The 19201-nt window shown below is 52.6% G+C and overlaps 3 protein-coding genes across 4 annotated transcripts in view; 1 reads left to right on the top strand and 2 right to left on the bottom strand.

Moving 5' to 3' along the window:
- The window catches only part of LOC139048920 (myocardin-related transcription factor A-like), a 263394-nt gene that overhangs the window by 38461 nt on the left and 205732 nt on the right, over positions 1-19201 (top strand). The window lies entirely within an intron of this gene.
- On the bottom strand, positions 491-2470 carry LOC139048533 (uncharacterized). The gene is made up of 2 exons (XM_070522937.1): positions 1460-2470; positions 491-1347 (listed from the first exon to the last, which is right to left on the bottom strand). The coding sequence occupies exons 1-2, from the start codon at positions 2321-2323 to the stop codon at positions 919-921; spliced, it is 1293 nt and encodes a 430-aa protein (XP_070379038.1). The 5' UTR covers positions 2324-2470; the 3' UTR covers positions 491-918.
- Positions 7327-9308, bottom strand: LOC139048532 (uncharacterized). The gene is made up of 2 exons (XM_070522936.1): positions 8296-9308; positions 7327-8183 (listed from the first exon to the last, which is right to left on the bottom strand). Exons 1-2 carry the CDS (start codon positions 9157-9159, stop codon positions 7755-7757), a joined length of 1293 nt encoding a protein of 430 aa, XP_070379037.1. The 5' UTR covers positions 9160-9308; the 3' UTR covers positions 7327-7754.

Below are 19201 nucleotides of genomic sequence, written 5' to 3'. Positions count from 1 at the left end.
CTAAAGAACCCCAGGTGGTCGAAATTTCCGGAGTCCCCCACTATATACGGCGTGCCTCATAATCAGAAAGTGCTTTTGGCCCGTAAAACACCGTAATGTAATTTTTTTAACACGCCTTATTCGTCACTTCGTTACCGTCATTTCTTTGTCGTTGCTTCGTCGCCTTCGTCCCCATCGTCGTCGTCATTCGCTGGTGCGGTTCTGTGGGACGGCAACATTCTATCGATGATCGGTGCAAGATGACATGCAGGGTGTACGACGAAACAGGCGGTTTTAACGATGTGGTTAGTATAATATACCTTGCGGAAGAGAGAAACAGCTGCAGTAGTTTGAGGCGAGAAGCTAATTCTAGTAAGCCAAGGTCACTCGTAAATGGAAAAACGTAATTACTAAAAAAAAAAAACGCTCCTCTTAACTTTCAGAACGTTGCCGGAGCTGTATCCCCGGTTTCGTAGCACAAGAAAATAAATATAAAGAAATACACCCAGAATAGCCAAGTAACACACATTTTAATTGTTGACGACGTGAAATCAAACGAGAATAAATAATAAAAAATCGTAGCAAGCCTGCAGTGAAACTGAAGCACTTGTAGCCCTGCAGATCCATTGTCGATGTTCGTTTACACACACGCAATGTCCCGGCAGGTTTTCAAGGCTCTTCTTGAGGCGCTGCTTTCGGGTGGGTATAAGCACCCACGCCACGACAGCGTCGAAGTTCATCCTGGAGAAACCGCCTTGCGACCGGCGCAAGCGGTGCAACCAGCTTGCGGATCTCCTGGTCAGCGTTGGTCGGGATGCCCTTTCACTATCAATACTTATTATCGACATTGGGCCCTCCGGCTTGCTCTTAGTTGGCGATTCTCCCTGGCCGGATCACGTGGGCAGCACCTCCGAGCACGTAGCAGCAGCGGCCTGCCTATTACGCCCCCGAGTTGACAAAGAAGCTCTGGCACCGACGGCCGCTTTGCCGAGCCACCGAACTTCTCATCAACTGGGGGCAGTGGCCAGGACCTCGGATCCACGGGCGGCTTGCGCGGCTTTTCCTCCACTTCGGGCTTGGGGACTTGGTGGTGGAAATGCCCCCGATGCAGAAGGAGCCGTGTCTGGTGCTGTCGCCGGTGGTCTCTTGGACGCCTTCTGTACTCTGGCGGTGCCCTCGCACACACGCTGCAGTATACGGTCGCTTTCGACCTCTGGTGCTCGCCGCGGTGGTGTTGACGGCATCTGGAGTGTGCTTCTCGATCTTGGACGCGAAGCTGCTGCTGTACCCCCGCGCGGCTCTGCCGGGCCTCCCACATACAGAGCTCCGCAATTTCTGCGTTGCGCTTCCGCAGCGGGGACGCCAGCCCTGCGAAATACCGGGCAGTATACATCACGCCTGGGACTGGGGCCTCTGCATCGCGAGTTTTCTGCGCCGTAGCTGCAGGAGCCCGTAGCTGACGTCGAGGAAGTGAGGGTACCTGGCTGCAGCCGTCCCTCTTCCGGCGCTTCCTTGTGTTCCTCGCCCTCGCCGTCCGCGGCGGACGCGCAGTTCTTGCCGCTCGAAGAACTGGCACCCGCGCGCGCCGATGCCCGACGTCAGCAGCCACGGCGTACTGACGTCCGCTGGGGTTGGAACGGGACAAACGTGACCCGGCGGTAGTCCCGTCCCGGACGAGGCATGAGACGTCGCGTTCGTCGTCTTCGTCGTCGATGTCCCGGTGGTAGACGACGAACGGGTGCCGGTGGTCGTGCAGCGCTCGATGTGCTGACCCTCGGCGCAAGACGGCAGTCGGCGTGCCTCCGAGAGTCGGTAGAGCTTGCGAAGAGTCCGGCAGGTCGTCCAGCAGGTCGTCTTCCTCCTCGCAGGGGTCGTTCTCCAGATGGACTTGTCTCACCTTCCTCACGACAACGCCGGACTCGCCGAGAGCCTTTGGCTCTGACGTTTCATCCAGGATCGATTTTTCCGCTCCAACGAAGGTGGTTTCATTCTCGGCGACCTCGGACGCGCTCTCTTCGCATTCCTTCCTGTCCGAAGGCTCGGCGCTGTCCGGTGATCGCCGAGCTTCGTCCTTGTCGGTCTGCGTTGTCTCCGGAGTCCTCAGAAGCCCACCTTTCGAACAGCGCCGGGAAACGGGCGGTTCTGCCGCGTTTCTGCCAACGTCGCACCGACGCTCGTCTTCGTCGGCTTTCCGCTGCATCGTGAGGAGGTCGAAGAGTTCCGGAAGGTTAGCTTTCTTGTTGGACGGTGAGCTTCTGGCACCGCTGCTCTTCGAACGCGAGAACGAGAGCTTCGGCTTGAACTTGGTCCTGCTGTCGCGCTTCGGAGCAGCGACGGTGGACATGTCTTCCAAGCTGGCCAGGGCTGTGATGGAATAGGGGAAAACTCCGAGAGCGTTGCTTCTGGCAGCCAGATTCCGACGGCAGACGGTGGAACCAATTCAGCGCGAGCACGACCCGTAGCTCGCGACCGCTATACCACGCATCCAAGGATCCAGCCAGCCAATGATGTCGGGCCACGTTTGGCGCAAGAGGGCGCGCACGCACGCACGCGGTCCCGATACCGCCTCAGTTTTCTCTTCTTTTGAGAGATGCCGGCACGTTCTTCGTTGCTCCGTTCCGGCCGTTCTCTTGAAGAGAAGCTTGCTTTGGCGTACCATATCCCGGGTTTTGCGTGGCTGCTGCTGCTGCTGTTGTGTCGGTCAGTGTCTCTAAGGATATGTTGGTGGAACAACAGAAGTTTAGATTTTGGCCGACTCGGGTGCAGTTTACGTCTACATAACGGAAAGCGTTCGTGATTTGTAGAGAACGTTTGTTGGAAAAGACATTACGGGAGAAGTCGCCTCGCGATGGCTGTCGATCGTAATGCGATTAGCATTCAAGCAACGTAGCGATGGACACAATTACGTAGTTCTGAAGTCGCGTTTGTTTATTACGATATGTAGTGGTCATTCTAAAGACTTCCGTAGCTTCGGCTATATTCTACACACTCGGCTACATACATACAGATAGATAGATAGATAGATAGATAGATAGATAGATAGATAGATAGATAGATAGATAGATAGATAGATAGATAGATAGATAGATAGATAGATAGATAGATAGATAGATAGATAGATAGATAGATAGATAGATAGATAGATAGATAGATAGATAGATAGATAGATAGATAGTATCAACTCGGCTGCAGTAGGCAAAGAATACTGATGGCATTAATACGTAACTCTTGTATAGCGAACGGTTATGCAGAAGTGTTGCAGTAGTGTTTATAATAAGTAACGCAGAATACTTCTGATGGCGAGATATAAGATGCAAAGCAAACTAAAGCTCAGTGGCACATAAGCGGCGGTCCCGAAAGCAAATCCGCATGCGGCCGTGTGGCACATATTTTTAAACTTCGCCACCACCGTGATCGGCGCACTAGAGAGGGGAGAGAACGGATTCTGTGATTTACTCTATATAGTTCATTTTACTCAGCCATTCACTGTGTGCCGCAGCTCCGTCATCTGATTTTTTTATGCGAAGCATATTACCAGAGCTCAACCCAGCTCCTCAGGCGCGGCGGTGTCGCCTTCAATACCGCGTGACACCGTGACGTCACGACAGAGGAGAAACGGGGCTCCAACTCGCGCCGTCGCTCGCGGCGTCGCGGCGGTGTATAAGCAGCTGCGCTTGCCTCTGCTAGACACTCACGAGGTGAGATGCCTCCTGGAGGCAGAGCTGCTCGTTGGAATGAGAAGCGAAGGTTGCGGCGTGCTACAGAGACTGTTTCTAAGTGGCTTTGCTACGGCGCAGCGACTACGCGCCCCGCATTGGACGCGGTGAGCGTCGAGCAACGCAGCGTTCGGCGCGACAACGAAATGTGCGCCTGAGCAAGCGCCGCACGACTGAGCCGACGCCGACGACACCGGCTTTTCTGCGACACGAGCTCCTTAACGCTGTCGCGTTAAAATAAAGGCTAGTATGCTTCGCATCCTGGGCTTAACCTTAGCTAAGCCACAGCCATTTTTTTATGCGAAGCATATTACGAGAGCTCAACCCAGCTCCTCAGGCGCGGCGGTGTCGCCTTGAAACCACGTGACACCGTGACGTCACGACAGAGGAGAAGTGGCTTTGGCTCAACTCTTGCAAGACGGGCTGGGTGGGAATCGAACCAGGGTCTCCGGAGTGTGGGACGGAGACGCTACCACTGAGCCACGAGTACGATGATTCAAAGCGGTACAAAAGCGCCTCTAGTGAATGCGGTGTTGCCTTAGAAACGAGCTGTTTCTAAGGCGTGCGTCTCTTGCTCAGGCGCACATTTCGTTGCCGCACCGAACGCTGCTTTGCTCGACGCTCACCGCGTCCAATGCGGGGCGCGTAGTCGCTGCCCTGTAGCCCATTGTCTTACACCCCTTGGCGGGTCGACGGGAACGCTGTCGCGTTCCACTCTTGAAGGCGAAGCAGTAATGCATGGGTTGTTTCTTCGTCTAGCCGAACCAAATATAGCCAAGCAACAGCAGTTCACCAGGCTAAACAGTGGTTCAACAACTAAAATAAAGGCTAGTATGCTTCGCATCCTGGGCTTAACCTTACCTAAGCCACAGCCATTTTTTCTGTTCAGGTCGGTTTTCTAGTCCTCCGGCGACGGGCAAAAACACGCAGAGGAGGCGCGGAATTTTCGCAAGGGGCGATTAATAATCGAACCATTGGCAATACACGGACGCAGCAAGCAAGCTCAACGAAAGCATCGCCGAAGCCGCCTGCCCCGTTTCGCGGGTCCAACGAATACAGCGACAATAACCAAGTACACAACTTTTAATTGGTTTCGGCGAAAAATCGAGCAATAACGAATTGACGTCGTAGCCGACTTGCAGTGGCCCTGAAGTGGTTAGCGTACACGTTTTTTTTTTCTGGTCGTGCTGTCACCGCACGCCTGCACTGCTTTCCTGGCGGTTGGTGTTGCAGGTTTGCGGCCATTTGCGCGACGACGTCGAAGTTAATCTCTAAAAAAAAAAAAGATACAGCCGTCCCCGTGACCGGCGCAACTGGTCCAGCCCGCACGCGGATCTCCTCGTCAGTGTAGTTAGGCTCCTTCTTCTTCACCATCCGCAGTGTTTTCGAGGTCCCGCTGCTCCAGCTTACTCTTCGTGGCTCATCCTCCGTGGCTGTGGACCACGAGGACCGAGCACGGTGTAGCAGCCTCCTTATAACTGTACGTGCAATTCGCGGTACTCCTTCACCGGCGACTGCTTTGCTCGTCCACGCCAGCTCCTTCTTGGAACGAGGAGGGGGCGGATACCGCTGACGTCGCTGTGGCCGTGGCTGCGCCCTGTCTTGCGCTGTCCTGGACGCCAGCCCCACGCCCGGTGGTAGACGTCTTGCTCGTTCGTGGCGGTGCGGTACGTTCTTCACTTCCGCCGCGCTCCCCGACGGTAACGCAGGCCTCTCGGTGCATAGGATGTACCTCGACGCCCTTTTCACCCGCCGCTCCGTCTGGCAAGCCAGGAGGAGGCGGACATTGGGGCACCCTCCTACTCGAAGCAGCTTCTCGATCTCGACTCGAAGCTGCTGCACCTGGCGACGGGCACGGCTTTCTCGGAGAAGCTTTGCGGTCCCTCCTCGAGCTCCGCGATTTCTGCGTCGCGCTTCCGAGAGGGGCCAACCCGGTGAACCACCGAACATAGTGTTCCGTCGATGGGCAGGGGGCGCCTCGGCATCGCACGTCTGCTGCACTAGCCTTGCAGGGGCGACGGCGACTGACGACGAGGTGGAGAGGGCGCCTGTCTCCAGCCGTCCCTTCATTGGGCGGCGCTCTTCTTGTTCCTCTCCATTCATGGCGGGCTCGCAGAGAGGGGTGCCTCGACGAACCGGCACCAGCGCGCCCAGGTCCTCCGTCATCGGCCATCGGCACGTGCTGACGTCCGCTGTCGCTGCAGTGAACCGAACGTGACCCGGCGGTAGCCACCTCCTGGACGAAGGACGGGCAGCAGCATTCTTCGTCTCCGGGGTCCTGGTAGTTGACGAAGGAGTGCTGGTTGGACGCCGAGCTCCAGGAGGACCGCTGCTCGGGGAACCCGAGCGAGTACTGCAGAACTTCCTCCTCCCGTCGGACTTCGGAGCAGGGACGGTTGACATGTCTTGAAGCGGGCCTGCAGGCTGGGACGGAGCAGGCGATAGACCCGGGAGCGTTGGGGCTGGCAGCCAGATTCGAAAGGCAGACGTGGAACGGTTTTCGCCGAGAGCAAGACACGCAGCTCGCGCTGGGACCGCGCATCCGATAGATGCAGTCGGCGAAAAATGTGGCAGGTATAGCGTCTGCGCACGAGGGCATGCAGGCACGTGGGCCGGATAGCCACCTCAGCTTTCTCTTCTTTTGAGAGATGCTGGCATGCTCTTCGTCGCTCCGTTCCGGCTGTTTCTTGAAGAGAGAGCTTTGTTTCCCATTTCGTACAGTTTTCAGGCGCTTCGGCGCCTTTTAGTGAATTCATTCATTCATTCATTCATTCATTCATTCATTCATTCATTCATTCATTCATTCATTCATTCATTCATTCATTCATTCATTCATTCATTTGTGCGTTGGATGCTAGATGCTGGCTGCCGTTTTGCGGGATTTCCAGGTACTGCTTATATAGTAGAAGCCAGCACCGGATATAGTGCAAAGTGAGGCGGCACCAAGTCGGCATGGTGGTCTACGTACGCGCAGAGGGGAGCTCCAACACGAACACGCCTTCTTACCCGCCGTGGTTGCTTAACGGCTATGGTGTTGGGCTGCTAAGCACGAGGTCGCGGGATCGAATCCAGGCCACGGTGGCCGCATTTCGATGGGGGCGAAATGCGAAAACACCCGCGGTACTTAGGTTTAGGTGCACGCTAAAGAACCCCAGGTGGTCGAAATTTCCGGAGTCCCCCACTATATACGGCGTGCCTCATAATCAGAAAGTGCTTTTGGCCCGTAAAACACCGTAATGTAATTTTTTTAACACGCCTTATTCGTCACTTCGTTACCGTCATTTCTTTGTCGTTGCTTCGTCGCCTTCGTCCCCATCGTCGTCGTCATTCGCTGGTGCGGTTCTGTGGGACGGCAACATTCTATCGATGATCGGTGCAAGATGACATGCAGGGTGTACGACGAAACAGGCGGTTTTAACGATGTGGTTAGTATAATATACCTTGCGGAAGAGAGAAACAGCTGCAGTAGTTTGAGGCGAGAAGCTAATTCTAGTAAGCCAAGGTCACTCGTAAATGGAAAAACGTAATTACTAAAAAAAAAAAACGCTCCTCTTAACTTTCAGAACGTTGCCGGAGCTGTATCCCCGGTTTCGTAGCACAAGAAAATAAATATAAAGAAATACACCCAGAATAGCCAAGTAACACACATTTTAATTGTTGACGACGTGAAATCAAACGAGAATAAATAATAAAAAATCGTAGCAAGCCTGCAGTGAAACTGAAGCACTTGTAGCCCTGCAGATCCATTGTCGATGTTCGTTTACACACACGCAATGTCCCGGCAGGTTTTCAAGGCTCTTCTTGAGGCGCTGCTTTCGGGTGGGTATAAGCACCCACGCCACGACAGCGTCGAAGTTCATCCTGGAGAAACCGCCTTGCGACCGGCGCAAGCGGTGCAACCAGCTTGCGGATCTCCTGGTCAGCGTTGGTCGGGATGCCCTTTCACTATCAATACTTATTATCGACATTGGGCCCTCCGGCTTGCTCTTAGTTGGCGATTCTCCCTGGCCGGATCACGTGGGCAGCACCTCCGAGCACGTAGCAGCAGCGGCCTGCCTATTACGCCCCCGAGTTGACAAAGAAGCTCTGGCACCGACGGCCGCTTTGCCGAGCCACCGAACTTCTCATCAACTGGGGGCAGTGGCCAGGACCTCGGATCCACGGGCGGCTTGCGCGGCTTTTCCTCCACTTCGGGCTTGGGGACTTGGTGGTGGAAATGCCCCCGATGCAGAAGGAGCCGTGTCTGGTGCTGTCGCCGGTGGTCTCTTGGACGCCTTCTGTACTCTGGCGGTGCCCTCGCACACACGCTGCAGTATACGGTCGCTTTCGACCTCTGGTGCTCGCCGCGGTGGTGTTGACGGCATCTGGAGTGTGCTTCTCGATCTTGGACGCGAAGCTGCTGCTGTACCCCCGCGCGGCTCTGCCGGGCCTCCCACATACAGAGCTCCGCAATTTCTGCGTTGCGCTTCCGCAGCGGGGACGCCAGCCCTGCGAAATACCGGGCAGTATACATCACGCCTGGGACTGGGGCCTCTGCATCGCGAGTTTTCTGCGCCGTAGCTGCAGGAGCCCGTAGCTGACGTCGAGGAAGTGAGGGTACCTGGCTGCAGCCGTCCCTCTTCCGGCGCTTCCTTGTGTTCCTCGCCCTCGCCGTCCGCGGCGGACGCGCAGTTCTTGCCGCTCGAAGAACTGGCACCCGCGCGCGCCGATGCCCGACGTCAGCAGCCACGGCGTACTGACGTCCGCTGGGGTTGGAACGGGACAAACGTGACCCGGCGGTAGTCCCGTCCCGGACGAGGCATGAGACGTCGCGTTCGTCGTCTTCGTCGTCGATGTCCCGGTGGTAGACGACGAACGGGTGCCGGTGGTCGTGCAGCGCTCGATGTGCTGACCCTCGGCGCAAGACGGCAGTCGGCGTGCCTCCGAGAGTCGGTAGAGCTTGCGAAGAGTCCGGCAGGTCGTCCAGCAGGTCGTCTTCCTCCTCGCAGGGGTCGTTCTCCAGATGGACTTGTCTCACCTTCCTCACGACAACGCCGGACTCGCCGAGAGCCTTTGGCTCTGACGTTTCATCCAGGATCGATTTTTCCGCTCCAACGAAGGTGGTTTCATTCTCGGCGACCTCGGACGCGCTCTCTTCGCATTCCTTCCTGTCCGAAGGCTCGGCGCTGTCCGGTGATCGCCGAGCTTCGTCCTTGTCGGTCTGCGTTGTCTCCGGAGTCCTCAGAAGCCCACCTTTCGAACAGCGCCGGGAAACGGGCGGTTCTGCCGCGTTTCTGCCAACGTCGCACCGACGCTCGTCTTCGTCGGCTTTCCGCTGCATCGTGAGGAGGTCGAAGAGTTCCGGAAGGTTAGCTTTCTTGTTGGACGGTGAGCTTCTGGCACCGCTGCTCTTCGAACGCGAGAACGAGAGCTTCGGCTTGAACTTGGTCCTGCTGTCGCGCTTCGGAGCAGCGACGGTGGACATGTCTTCCAAGCTGGCCAGGGCTGTGATGGAATAGGGGAAAACTCCGAGAGCGTTGCTTCTGGCAGCCAGATTCCGACGGCAGACGGTGGAACCAATTCAGCGCGAGCACGACCCGTAGCTCGCGACCGCTATACCACGCATCCAAGGATCCAGCCAGCCAATGATGTCGGGCCACGTTTGGCGCAAGAGGGCGCGCACGCACGCACGCGGTCCCGATACCGCCTCAGTTTTCTCTTCTTTTGAGAGATGCCGGCACGTTCTTCGCTGCTCCGTTCCGGCCGTTCTCTTGAAGAGAAGCTTACTTTGACGTGCCATATCCCGGGTTTTGCGTAGCTGCTGCTGCTGCTGCTGCTAGGTCGATCAGTGTCTGTAAGGATATGTTGGTGGAATAGCAGAAACTGGTACTGGCATCAATACTGGTAAAGAACTGATATCGCGGTTCTGTAAACGGCATCCATTAGATCATTCAAAGCGGACAAATTCCATATGTCATTTTACATCTTACGTGAATTTGTTACGTTGGTTACAAGGATTCTGCAAAAGTTGTATTTCCCTATTACTAATGTTTTTTTTTTAAACTAATGTGTAACATATCAATTTTGCCCGCTTTAGGTGTACTATTAGATACAATTCACGGAATTGTATTATCATTTTTCGTTGTTGAGTTACAGAGTTGTGAAGTTGATAGTTTCGTTTTTTTTAATATTTTTGATTTTTGCCAATTTTTAATAAAAATTGACGACTAGCTAACTCGAAAATTCGAGACCAACAGTCACTAGATTTTAAGTTTCTCTTTTAAATGCAACAAACCTCGTAAAATTTGGTGCAGTGGTTGCCGAGAAAAACGAAGTCTCCTTTTACGTGTATTTAGATAGGCGCCCCCGAGCTAAAGCTTCCTCTTAAATCGCCGCTGTATAGCTCGGAAACTCTGTAAAAGCTCCCTGTGTCGTCAGGAGATATCATCAGCTTCACTTGTTCGGCGTTAGCGCTACGTGTACTGCGTGTTGAGAGCGCGTTATGCTTGTTCACGTTATCGTAGTGAACCTGACGTCATCGATTCATCGTGACGTCACACAAAGCAGCTACCCGTTTCGGTTTCGCTGTCTCATTTATCGGTTATTTAATATTATTGACGAATTTCTAAGGAAATTGAACCACCGTACCGGTGACAGGACTGTCAATGCCATTTGAAAACGTCAATGTCCTAATATGGCTTAAAAAAAAAAAAAGACGCCGGAGTTGCCCTCTAGAGGAGTCCCTGCATCTTCGACGGTGCTGGAAAGGCGACTTGTGAGGAGAGGGAATGTAGAATGACGCCCTTTTAGTGTCAACCCATTGGCCACCAGATCGTGAAAAGGGCAAGTGAACCGCGCTGCCACTAAGCGCGCACATGCGGTATATGCTCGACACCATCACTCGCGGTGCAAATCGCCGCTCCGGAAACTTGTCTGGACCGGACCGAACCGGCTTTCTTCTTTTTTTTCTTCCAGACGACGTGTCTGTCGTCTGCACGCCGGGTCTGTCTGCTGCGTGTGTGTGTGTGCGATTTCTCTCGTCACACCCACCACACCTCTGTGCGGGGGCTTTTCTCCGCGGTGAACCTGACACACTTTCTGATAGGTGCTCGAGATATGCGTATCCTTACATGTTTTTTTTTTCGTTTGTTTGTTTGCTTGCTTTCGCTTTTTACGCTTACACTGGCGTCGTAATTTCCGGCCGCTTTATGCCTTGGGTGTGTGTGCGTACATTTCTTTTCCGTTTTTGTTTTCTCGAGAAGCTGGGTGTTAATTTATTTATTTATTTACTTATTTTTTTATTGATGATGTAAGCCCGAAGGCAGATATACAGGTTGGAACAGCACACCTAGCTACCAGTCTTTGTACTACAGTGCAGTTTAGCACGCGGGTTCAACGCTATACAAATTCGTAATCCTGAAAAGACGTCGCGCAAAAGAATCCTACCACGAGAACGAAGTTGCGTTTAACACCAAACTGAAGAATAATAACCAAATTCTTACGGCATACGAAAAAGCAATGCGCTTCATACAAAGCAGAACGCTTCCTAAAACGCAATTTCAGGATTATGTCTCAGTCGCAGCCCGCAGTGTGCCAGTGCGCATATATCGCTGAGTTGTGTATTATGAGGAACGCCGTAGTTACGCTTCATTTATTTAAAGATATCTTACAGGGCTCAGAGGAAGCATTGAATACACAGTGAATGTAATAACGTTCAATGTTATTAATGCAATAACATGCAATATACACTGAATGTCTGACATACATCGAAAAGAGACAAAACATCAACAATAAAAGCCGCCAAAAAATCACAAGTGCGCGCAACACTGGCAAAGATTAAACCTTTGTCATGGATATAATATATAATTATATAATTATGGGGTTTTACGTGCCAAAACCACTTTCTGATTATGAGGCACGCCGTAGTGGGGGACTCCGGAAATTTCGACCACCTGGGGTTCTTTAACGTGCACCTAAATCTAAGCACACGGGTGTTTTCGCATTTCGCCCCCATCGAAATGCAGCCGCCGTGGCCGGGATTTGTCATAGATAGATGTGCGTAATCGCACCAAATATTATAGTTATTTCATACTTAATAAATAACGGATGTGAGTAATCCCACTAAATCGCACAACGAATACGTGGGGCTGACAGGCTGGTGCGACATTGTGGCCCCTACGAGCCGCCTCAGCCACCTCAGCCGCTTTCTTCATTGCCCGATACGCCGCAGTGCAATGGAACCCATCGAAATGTTGCGTGTGATAGCCATGGAGCTCTACATGCTAAATGGTCTAAGCATGTAATGTCTTTAGTGGCCAGGTTGTAGTTAGAGAGTTCGTTTTTTTCTCAACCCCGTGCGAGCATTTGCAAAGCGGCCTCTCGGAGCATACGCTGGGCAACCTCGTAGCCTTCCGGGCGTCTGCCGGTGTTCACAGCTGGATCAATTTCGACCGGCCGGTGCGAGGTGTTACGTGGGCGGTGGGTGGGGACGACGCCCAGAACGAGGATCCTTCCGCGGAAAAGGTGGTGCTTGGTTCCGCGCAACCCTCGGAGGCTTGCGAAACCTCCCATCTAGACCAAATACACGTGGTGTCCGTGGATGTTGTCAGCGTGAGCCATGTACGTCATTTGAAGGCCCTGACACCTACCTCTGCATATTTACCTGTGGATGTCTGTGTTCCTAAATGCGCATGTTTAAATACACAGAAGCATTCTATACTTTCCTTGTCACACGCGGGAGGAAGGAAGGAAGGAAGAGAAAAGAAGAAGGCAGGGAATAACGTCTGGTTGGCTACCCTACACCGGGGGAATGGGAAAGGAGAAAACAAGGATGACAGGGAGAGAGAGGAGGAAAGGAAAGAAGGAAAGTAGCGGTGAGTTCGCTGACGCGTGTGGCCTACTAGTAATAGCACTAACAGTCGCAGAGTGTCACATGGAGGTATACACGCGCGCGCATTCTGGCAAAGAAGGCCTGCGCTTTAACGTAGGTCCGGACCTACTTAGACTCGCACAAATCTCAGGAACACGACGAGTACCGACTCGAAAACCTAAAAACAAAAAAACAAAACAGACGAGGTGGGGCACAGAGCTAACCTTGGCATCAATGGAGGCCCACCGCATATGACGCGCGCGTGCGGTGTCGCATTTCGTTTTCTTTTGTCTTCGAGATATCTCCACGTGGATGTGCGGGCGTGTGACCCCGTTACGACGACTTCGTCTCCGGCCTTGTATCTCGAATTCACTCGGTGTCTCTGTCACACACACACACACTCTCTCTCCCTCTCGATATCTCCTCGTCTCGTTATTCTCTCCTTTCCGTGACGTCACGGAGTTGTCCCCCGCCTCCGTGTCGCGGGGTGCGCTTTCCCGCAGCACCCACGTGCGTTGCAGTGCGTGCGCGCTGGGAAAGAGAGAGAGTGAGAGAGAGAATAAGCGAGAGTGAGTGAGAGCGAGTGAGTGAGAGAGAGAGAATAAGCGAGAGCGAGAGAGAGAGTGAGTGAGTGAGTGAGTGAGTGAATGAGACAGAGAGAGAGACTTGGCCGGACCGTGCGCTTGTTTCGCAGTGCCTACGCGTCTTGCGGCGCAGTGCTCTTACGTGCAATTTACCGGCGACACTGTTTTGGCGCGCACTTTTCGCTTTGACGGGTGTAATGGTCCCACGCGCGTGTCTGCGCGTGTGTGCATGCGTGTTTCAAAGCGATGCGGCTGCGATAGCGACACACTGCGGGGCTTGACGGCGACGCGACGTTAAGCTGGCGCAACGCAGATGGGTCAAGCGATTTTCATGGGCCGCGCAGATGTGAACGGGCACTCGCTCACTCGTACCCTCACTAGCCGGTATTTTTTTTTTCGCAGGCTATGGGCTCACTCGCTCGTACCCTCGCTCGTACCCTCTCTCGTACCCTCCCTCGCTGATATTCTTTTTTTCGCAGTGTATGGGCTCACTCGCTCGTACCCTCGCTCGTACCCTCTCTCGTACCGTTTCTCGTACCCTCACTCGTACTCTCACTCGCTGATATTTTTTTTCGCAGGCCATGGGCTCACTCGCTCGTACCCTCATTTATACTCTCATTTATTCGTACCCTCGTTTATACAGTCGCTTCCGTTCACGCTTTTACCAGCGCAAGCCCCCCCTCCCCCTCTCACGTACCCCCCCCCCCCCCCCCCCCCGCTTGCGGCCCACGCCGTTACACTCGCGTCCACTTCCGTTCACCCGCGCTCACTCGCGTAGATGTACGCTCACGTCCATTAAAACTCGCCGCCGCACACACCCCCGTTCGTACGCTAAGCGTCCATTAACGCCCTTTCGTCGCTCTCGCTTAACGCTATGTCTGACGCCTGTGTGACGAGCGAGAACGGGTCAGCGGGTGCTCGTGATTGAGGGCTTCCCGGCACCTGTGCGCCAGGATCGACTTCAAAGATGTAGAGAAAGAAACGAGACTCTCATTGTGGCCGAGGGATGCGAAGCTGCAGACCGCATCATACGCCGAATGTTGCGTTCACACCGAAGCGACGGGTTCTATATATGTATATGTATATGACTGTTTTGGCTATAAACATCTGGGTCGTTCGCGCTCAGATATCTTTTCGCAAAGAGAGCATTATTTTGCGGTGGATTTAGTTTATTACCTCGTTTAGGCGTGCAATATTCGACTGTTTCCTTAATAATAATGAAAAAAAAGTAGTACTTCATCTTCGGGGATACTATTTTCCAAGCAGAAACTGTAGAATTTGCGTGAACGGAATCGCAGTGCCATCTGGTGGCGAAAGAAAGGTGCGTGCCACGCACGGAGGTAGAAAAAGAAGAAACAAGAAAAAAAAACTCTTTTGGTGTTGCGTCTACCTCGTAGCTGGTATCCCCGCCAGACCCAAAATTAAACAACAGACAAGCAGTCGCGTGGAGACGACTACAAACTTATACATATCCGCACCCGGTGATGGCGAACCACATGTTCCCCGAGGCCAGGAGCGATAAATGTAATCTTTGTGGGGCGAGAGGGACCCTCGACCACATAATATGGGAATGTCAGTACTCTCCCGGGGGAACACACAAAATAGGTAGTAGAGACACCTGGGAAACCCTGCTGCGCAGCTCGGACTCTGAGCTCCAGCTCCGGCTCGTCCAACTGGCTGAAGAGGCTGCTGGGACCCAAGACCTCCCAGCCTGCATCTGAGGCGGCGGCGCTCACCCCCTGACCTGCGTGTCGGGGGGTGGGTAGATCACCTTATCCGTTGGACATTAAAGTTTATTCTGTCTATCTATCGTAGCTTGCGTTTTTTTTTTTTTGCTCTAACAAAGGCAGAGAGGGCGCCGCCGTTCCAATACACTTTCGCCTTGCCGCACTCGACGCCTACAATTTTTTTTATTTGTTCCTCGCGAAGCCGCACGTCAGTGGACCAACGTTTGCCGTGGGAAATGGATCTCCGCCACGAAATGCTATTTGCGTGCGAAATTCGAGCGCGAACGTGGCAGCGGCTTGGCCGGGTGTGTGGTTTTCTTCACTGACGTCATCGTGGCCGCCATCTTGCTGCGCCGGCACGTCGAGAAGCTGCGCAAACGAGAAACTTGACGGCATAGAGTTTCTCACTACATTACCTAGAGGGAAATCTGGCGCTGCTGCGCTGTGGTATGCATGGGAATGCCGGTATATTGTGGATTCGGATTGGCATCGTTCTCGTAGAGACAGGACGCCTTGAAGACGCGCTTGGCAAGTACCGTTCCGTCTGTCACAATGATTGATTTTCTACTAGAACAGCACATGAAAAGCTGTTTTAGCTTTATTATTACGCGAAAACATGTTTTGTTTAACTATGAGAACTTGTTATTGTGTGTACGACTACATGTTACGTAAAAAGTATCAGCGGGCCGCTAAAGTTGGAGGACAGACGACAAGGTTCGCGCTCGCTTTGAAACAGTTGGTCGTCTGTTCTTGCTTTTCTTCGCTTGGTCACGCATCGTGGGTGAATAAAGATGTAATATGCATGAATGGAAACATTTTATGAAGATTTTACTTTAAACACGCGTGATTTCCGTAGCCATATCCACGTTTTAGACGAAGCCTCTTACAACACCAGCCAACACGAGCCTTCCCATGACGGCATGGTGCCCCCTTAAGAAACTCCCATAGACGGTGGCGCCAGATTACCCTCTAGGTGTTATAGTGAGAAACTCTATGCTTGACGGCATGCATTGCATGGCGTGTATTGCGCCGAACGACAAATTGACAGCGGGGAAAGATCCGGTAAAAAACGTTCACCGTCAAAAAATAAAAAAAAACAAAAGAAAATAAGCGGGACAATGTACACCTACAATATGGCGCAGTGACGTCATCGTGGCATCCATGTTTGGATACTAGCACGGTGGGAAGCTGAGTCCGTGACGTCGCTTGAAAACTGTCTTTACGGCGGGGTGGAGGGGTGGCTCCCTTACAAAATTCAACATGTAAATCATCTGTTTGTGTTGACTTTTTTTGTAGCATTCAGTAGACTTCCCACTTATATGCAACAGAATGTAGCGCATCATTTTTTCTTCGTGGATGTTCGCGCAACGATCTGTACGTGCGTGCGTATCCCGTCATCCCCTACGTCTCTCGCTTAGAGAGAGAAAAGAAAAGATTATGCAGCATCCAACGCACGTACTGGCATCTAGACGAAGCGAAGCCTTCGTGAAGCGGTTCATTAACAGCTTTACAGCGCCTGAAGAGCCTTTTGCAGCGTAAAGATGTTACGTCTTCGTTGCAGCGTAAGGTTTACCACAAGACAGCAAGACTCAGAGATCGCCCACCACGCGATCGCGGATGATGCGCTGCCTGCGGGACCGGCCCACATTACTACTATTTGCATTGCCTCCGGGATCGCCCCTTTACTCCCTCGGCAAAAAAAAAAAAAAAGAGACGCCCGAGTAGACGCGTCAAACCCAAGCCACCTTGAAAACAATTGGTCAAACCCAGAGAAACAAGGCGAAGGAACCTTGGCACTAATAAGATAACGGTGCGCTTTAATGCGCGCATTTGTGGCGCTCGGTGGTATTTACGTGCAGTACGTCGTTTCGTTGCGCGATTCCCTTAGCGAGCCGAGACGGCTGCCGGCGCAGGTGCAGTATACAGATTGCACTACGCATAAAAGCCAATCAGTTACAAGACTGCTGTCCTGCGAGCTGTTTCGGCAATACATCAAGAAAAAAAAAGAAAAAAAAAGCAGCGACGGTCAACAAAAGATCGGCAAGGTTTCCGCAACGAAAGCTTATTCGCTTTGAGAACAGCTCTCACTCAGCCTTGAGGACGGCGAATCGTTGAGCGAGGACTCAAAATCGCGTATTTCGTGGCTGAGAGATTAAGCGTTACTTCACAAACGGCTCTTTGTTCGAGCCGTCGCCGAAGAAACCGAGCTCTCTATAATAGCTTCACCGTGGGACGCGGGGAGACGAACAGATTGCGCGAGCTTTCTTCATAACGAAAGAAAGTGCGCGAAAAAAAAAAGAAAGCGTAGACGAGAAAGAGAGAAAAGACAAACACGGGCGCGTGTTTGTCTCTTCTCTCTTTCTCGTCTACGTTTCTTTTTTTCGCGCGCTTTTTCGTCAAGATGGAACCACACCAACTCGCCCAGCTATCGGTTTTGACGAGCTTTCTTCGTCGACTCGTACAAGTGGCGCGGTCGCTACGAGCCGCGTCTTAACGGTACATCCGGCGCGGACGCTCTCTCTCTCTCTCTCTATCGCCCGCTCTCGTTTTCTCTCTTTCTTTCTCTCTATCTCTCTCTTTCTCTCTCTATCTCTATCTCTCTCTCTCTATCGCTCGCTCTCGCTCTCTCTCTCTCTCGTTCTTTCTCTCTCTCTATCTCTATCTCTATCTCTCTCTCTCTCTCTCTATTCGGCGTTCGTTCGTATACTACTACGTGTAAGCCTCAGGGCCACCGGCAACGGCCAGTGTTCCTGTCTTACACGTCCCCTTACGGCGCTTGCCGCGCCTCTTGTCAAAGTACTGCAGCGTACCGCTTGATGGCGAATAGATTACGTCGCCGATGATTGCGGGCGCACACACGTAGGTACGCACGCACGAAAGCGTGAGGGTGAGCGTGCCTGTCGAACAGATGGCGGCCGTCACTCGAGAGAGCGGTTGATTCGCGTAGCTGTTCGTTGTTGAATCTAGAGGAGACGGCATACGTCGCATTCGGCTGCAGCGTCCCGCACCTGCGGCCGTTAAGAGGGCGGCCATGTACCCGGTTTAACGGGACGCTAAAGGTAAATACACCGCCGAAGAATACAGCAAACGTGAGCCGGAGCGCAGGCGACGGGGCATTTCTAAATCGCGACCGCCAATTTACAGCGCTTTATCTGTGAAAAAAGAAATGTGTATACAATCGTTGCGGTCTACCGTTGATGAGCTATGCGGCAGCAGCTTGGAGGTTAACAGAGGAGCTCGAAAACAAACAAGTTAAGAAGCGTGCAAAGAGCGATGGAATGAAAAAAAAAAAGTCAGGCGTGACGTTAAGAGACAGGACTACCTCAGCGTGGATCTGAGAAGAAATGAGGATATTTGTTATTCCTGTTCACATTAGAGGGGAAAAAGTGGAGCTGGGGTCGCCATGTAAGGTGTAGGGTAGATAACCGGTGGGCCATCAGAGTTACAGATTGGGTGCCAAGGGAAGGGAAGTGCTCTCGAGAACGGCAGACAATTAGGTGGGATGATGAAATTAGGAAATTTGCAAGCATAGCTCGGAATAAGCTTTAGTGTGACAGGAGTCGCTAGCACAAGACAAAAGGGTCACTGGGAGAAGCCTTCGTCCTGCAGTGGACGTAAAAATAGGGCGATGATGTTGATGAAAGAAAAATGGATAAGTTGAGCTGTAAAAAAAAGGTTTCTGCAATACCGAATGAGCGTAACGAAAAAAAAAAAAGCTGAAACCAGGCCAGAGTGCTGTTTCCTGCTGCGTCGCGTCATGTGGCGTCAGGTGGCGTCGTGTAGCGTCATGTTGCGTCATGTTGCGTCTTGTAGCGCTTCCGCGTATCCAGTGTATATTGTTAGAACTCCGTGCGAGGCGCGGGAGCGCGACGACAAACCAGGCTATCACTTTCCGTGCTTCGCCAATCGGGCGAAAACAGGCAATTTTTCAGTTGCTGCTTGCATTCTTAGCCCATACTCCAGGAACTTTGTGGAGCAAAGCATTCCTGCATGCACAAGGCCACAGAAGCACAGTTGCACTCCTTGAGGGCGACCGAACTGCCCGAACGCTTGTGACAGCTGGCGAACATTCATTTACGAGAGTTTTTGGAAAGATTGCCTCTCTATTCCTTTTTTTTAAATATCTTTCCTTCTTGCCTGTTATTCCCCCTTCCCCTCTCCAAGTGTACGGTGACCAACCGGAGAAGTCCTTGGCTAACATATCTCCCCACCTTTCTCGCTTCGTTCCCCCCCTCTCTCTGTTCTGTCCGTCTGCATATATCTATGCTGTCCTTGTTTATCGCGCTATTCATTGTCAGAATCAATCAATCAATCAATCAATCAATCAATCAATCAATCAATCAATCA

The sequence above is a fragment of the Dermacentor albipictus genome, chromosome 8 (assembly GCF_038994185.2).
Source record: "Dermacentor albipictus isolate Rhodes 1998 colony chromosome 8, USDA_Dalb.pri_finalv2, whole genome shotgun sequence".
In the NCBI taxonomy this organism is placed as follows: domain Eukaryota; kingdom Metazoa; phylum Arthropoda; class Arachnida; order Ixodida; family Ixodidae; genus Dermacentor; species Dermacentor albipictus.
This window is presented reverse-complemented; position numbering and strand designations above follow the sequence as displayed.

Coding starts and splice junctions, on each gene's coding strand:
- LOC139048533 (XM_070522937.1), bottom strand. CDS start 2,323: ATGTCCACCGTCGCTGCTCCGAAGCGCGACAGCAGGACCAAGTTCAAG. Junction 1,348..1,459: donor AGAGGGACGGCTGCAGCCAG/GTACCCTCACTT, acceptor GGTATTTCGCAG/GGCTGGCGTCCCCGCTGCGG.
- LOC139048532 (XM_070522936.1), bottom strand. CDS start 9,159: ATGTCCACCGTCGCTGCTCCGAAGCGCGACAGCAGGACCAAGTTCAAG. Junction 8,184..8,295: donor AGAGGGACGGCTGCAGCCAG/GTACCCTCACTT, acceptor GGTATTTCGCAG/GGCTGGCGTCCCCGCTGCGG.